This window comes from Phytophthora infestans, genomic scaffold (genome assembly GCF_000142945.1).
Source record: "Phytophthora infestans T30-4 supercont1.198 genomic scaffold, whole genome shotgun sequence".
In the NCBI taxonomy this organism is placed as follows: Eukaryota; Oomycota; class Peronosporomycetes; order Peronosporales; family Peronosporaceae; genus Phytophthora; species Phytophthora infestans.
Genome location: NW_003303561.1, coordinates 79,546 through 81,458, shown reverse-complemented (window position 1 = coordinate 81,458; position 1,913 = coordinate 79,546). Strand labels below are relative to the sequence as shown.

Sequence of the window (1,913 nt, the reverse complement as noted above, 5' to 3'; positions counted from 1 at the left end):
TAAAAGTTAACGTGCCTTTATAATTACTCAGAAGTAATCAGAAGCCAGTAAAATTTACTTAAAAGTAAATAGCACCCCGCTAGAGTAACTTTCCATTTGAAAGGCTGCGGCGAAAGCAAAATCAAACTTATCGATGACGAGACAGTAAAGTTTCTGCGTAGCGTTGAGACGGTGGTATGCAAAATACACCGCAGCAATATCGTACTACGTAGTAGCTAACTTTACTTTATGGCTCCTGCATATAAGCAACCTGAAGTATACGCACTGCTTCAGCTGCTGTTGGTCTCTTTAAAGGATCCATCGATACACACGAGAGACCCAGTCGTACCATCGTTTGAGGGTCAGATTTTGAGAACTGCACGCTTAACAATCCGCTCGCGACTCGTTGGAGAATAACCAAAGTGATTAGCTGCCGATTGGAACCAGGACGTTTCACATGCGAGTATGGTAACGAATGCATTGACAGCTCGGAAAGTACCACTCCAAACGAAACATGTCTGCCTTCTCATCGTACGCATTCCCAATCATCACCTCCGGAGCCATCCAAAGTGATGTACCCACATCTGCAGTCATCGCTCTGTCTACGCGTTCCCGAGAGACGCCAAAGTCCGTCAACTTGGCTCCCAGCGCTTCGTTCAGCAGAATATTCTCCGACTTCAAGTCGCGATGAATTACTGGAACGTCTCGAGAGTGCAAATAGGCCAGAGCATGAGCGACATGCAGCGCGATCGTGATCTTGGCAGCGTCGAAGCCTGTCCGACGGTTCTCGTCCTCGTATTTGTCCATCAAGCCTCGTAAATCCCCTCCGTCCATGTATTCCATCACGCAGCAAAAATCTTCTCGATAATCCCACGCCACACCAATGAGCTGCACAATGTTCGGATGACTCATGGTGCTCGCCAACTTGACCTCCTTGACAAACGAATCCACGTCGCTCATCGTCTTCACTGCCACGAATTGGCCGTTGTATGTTCCTTTGTACACTTTTCCGAACGCTCCCCGACTGATAAACTCCTGTAGAACCACCTTCTCGCGAGGTATCCGTGCCTTGTTGATGGTTTCGTCGTCCGTGTAGAATTCAGCATTGGAACCCTGTGATATCTCCCATTCTAGGGAAGAGTCACTGTTATGGTCAGACGACGCGTTTACACTCTCAACTGGCCAGCTGACTCCTTCAAATTTGAGCCTGACCTCGGCGAGTTAACGGACCCCGTCGACGCTCTATTTCGATGGAGATCTTCACGAAGCGAATGGACCATTTTGGATACTCCAGATTTCGATAGGAGGTGCGCTGTTTTCTCAGAGATTTTCCGTTCATGGCTACAGTGGTCACGGTAATTAATCTAAGTTGATAAATAATCTCATACACTAAATATTCTCACTCAGGTTTGTTGAGAATAATTCACGTGAACAAACTTTTCCACAGCTACACGGTCGTTGGGGAGAATGGCAGTCGATTATGGTTTGGTGTTGGCCCTCAGCACGGTCTTGTAGAGGCAACGGGCTGATTCCCTAAAATACTAAATATGTAGTATAGATATAACTAAATCTAGGATCTGGTTAGTAGTGGGCTGTGGGCTTGAGCATAGAAAAGGAAGGTGAAAGGTGCTGGGGGCCGCACTACCTACACGGGATACGCGTACGCAAAACCTTGGCTTGAGCTGCGCTGACTTGCTAACTCCCTCTGCCTCCGAAACCTCTATTTCTCTTACCAGAAATGTCAATTTCCACATCTACAAGTTCGTCGGGCAAATGGCAGACGATAAATCGTTTAGTAGCGTGACCTCAGGACGGCCTTGTAGCAGGCAACGAGCCTGATTCCTTACCTAAAGATAAGTGGCAACACCCTCTAGACTTCTCTAGAACTTGTGAAGTGGCGTGCATCGCGGGAATAACCCTAAAACGCCAAAGGT

The 1,913-nt window shown here is 47.5% G+C and overlaps 1 protein-coding gene across 1 annotated transcript; it reads right to left on the bottom strand.

Annotated features, from left to right (window-relative positions):
• Positions 1–405: 405 nt before the first annotated feature.
• PITG_20964 (protein kinase) lies at positions 406–939 on the bottom strand (the record flags this gene model as incomplete). The annotated part of the gene is made up of 1 exon (XM_002895315.1): positions 406–939. The coding sequence occupies one exon, from the start codon at positions 937–939 to the stop codon at positions 433–435; it is 507 nt and encodes a 168-aa protein (XP_002895361.1).
• Positions 940–1,913: the final 974 nt, after the last annotated feature.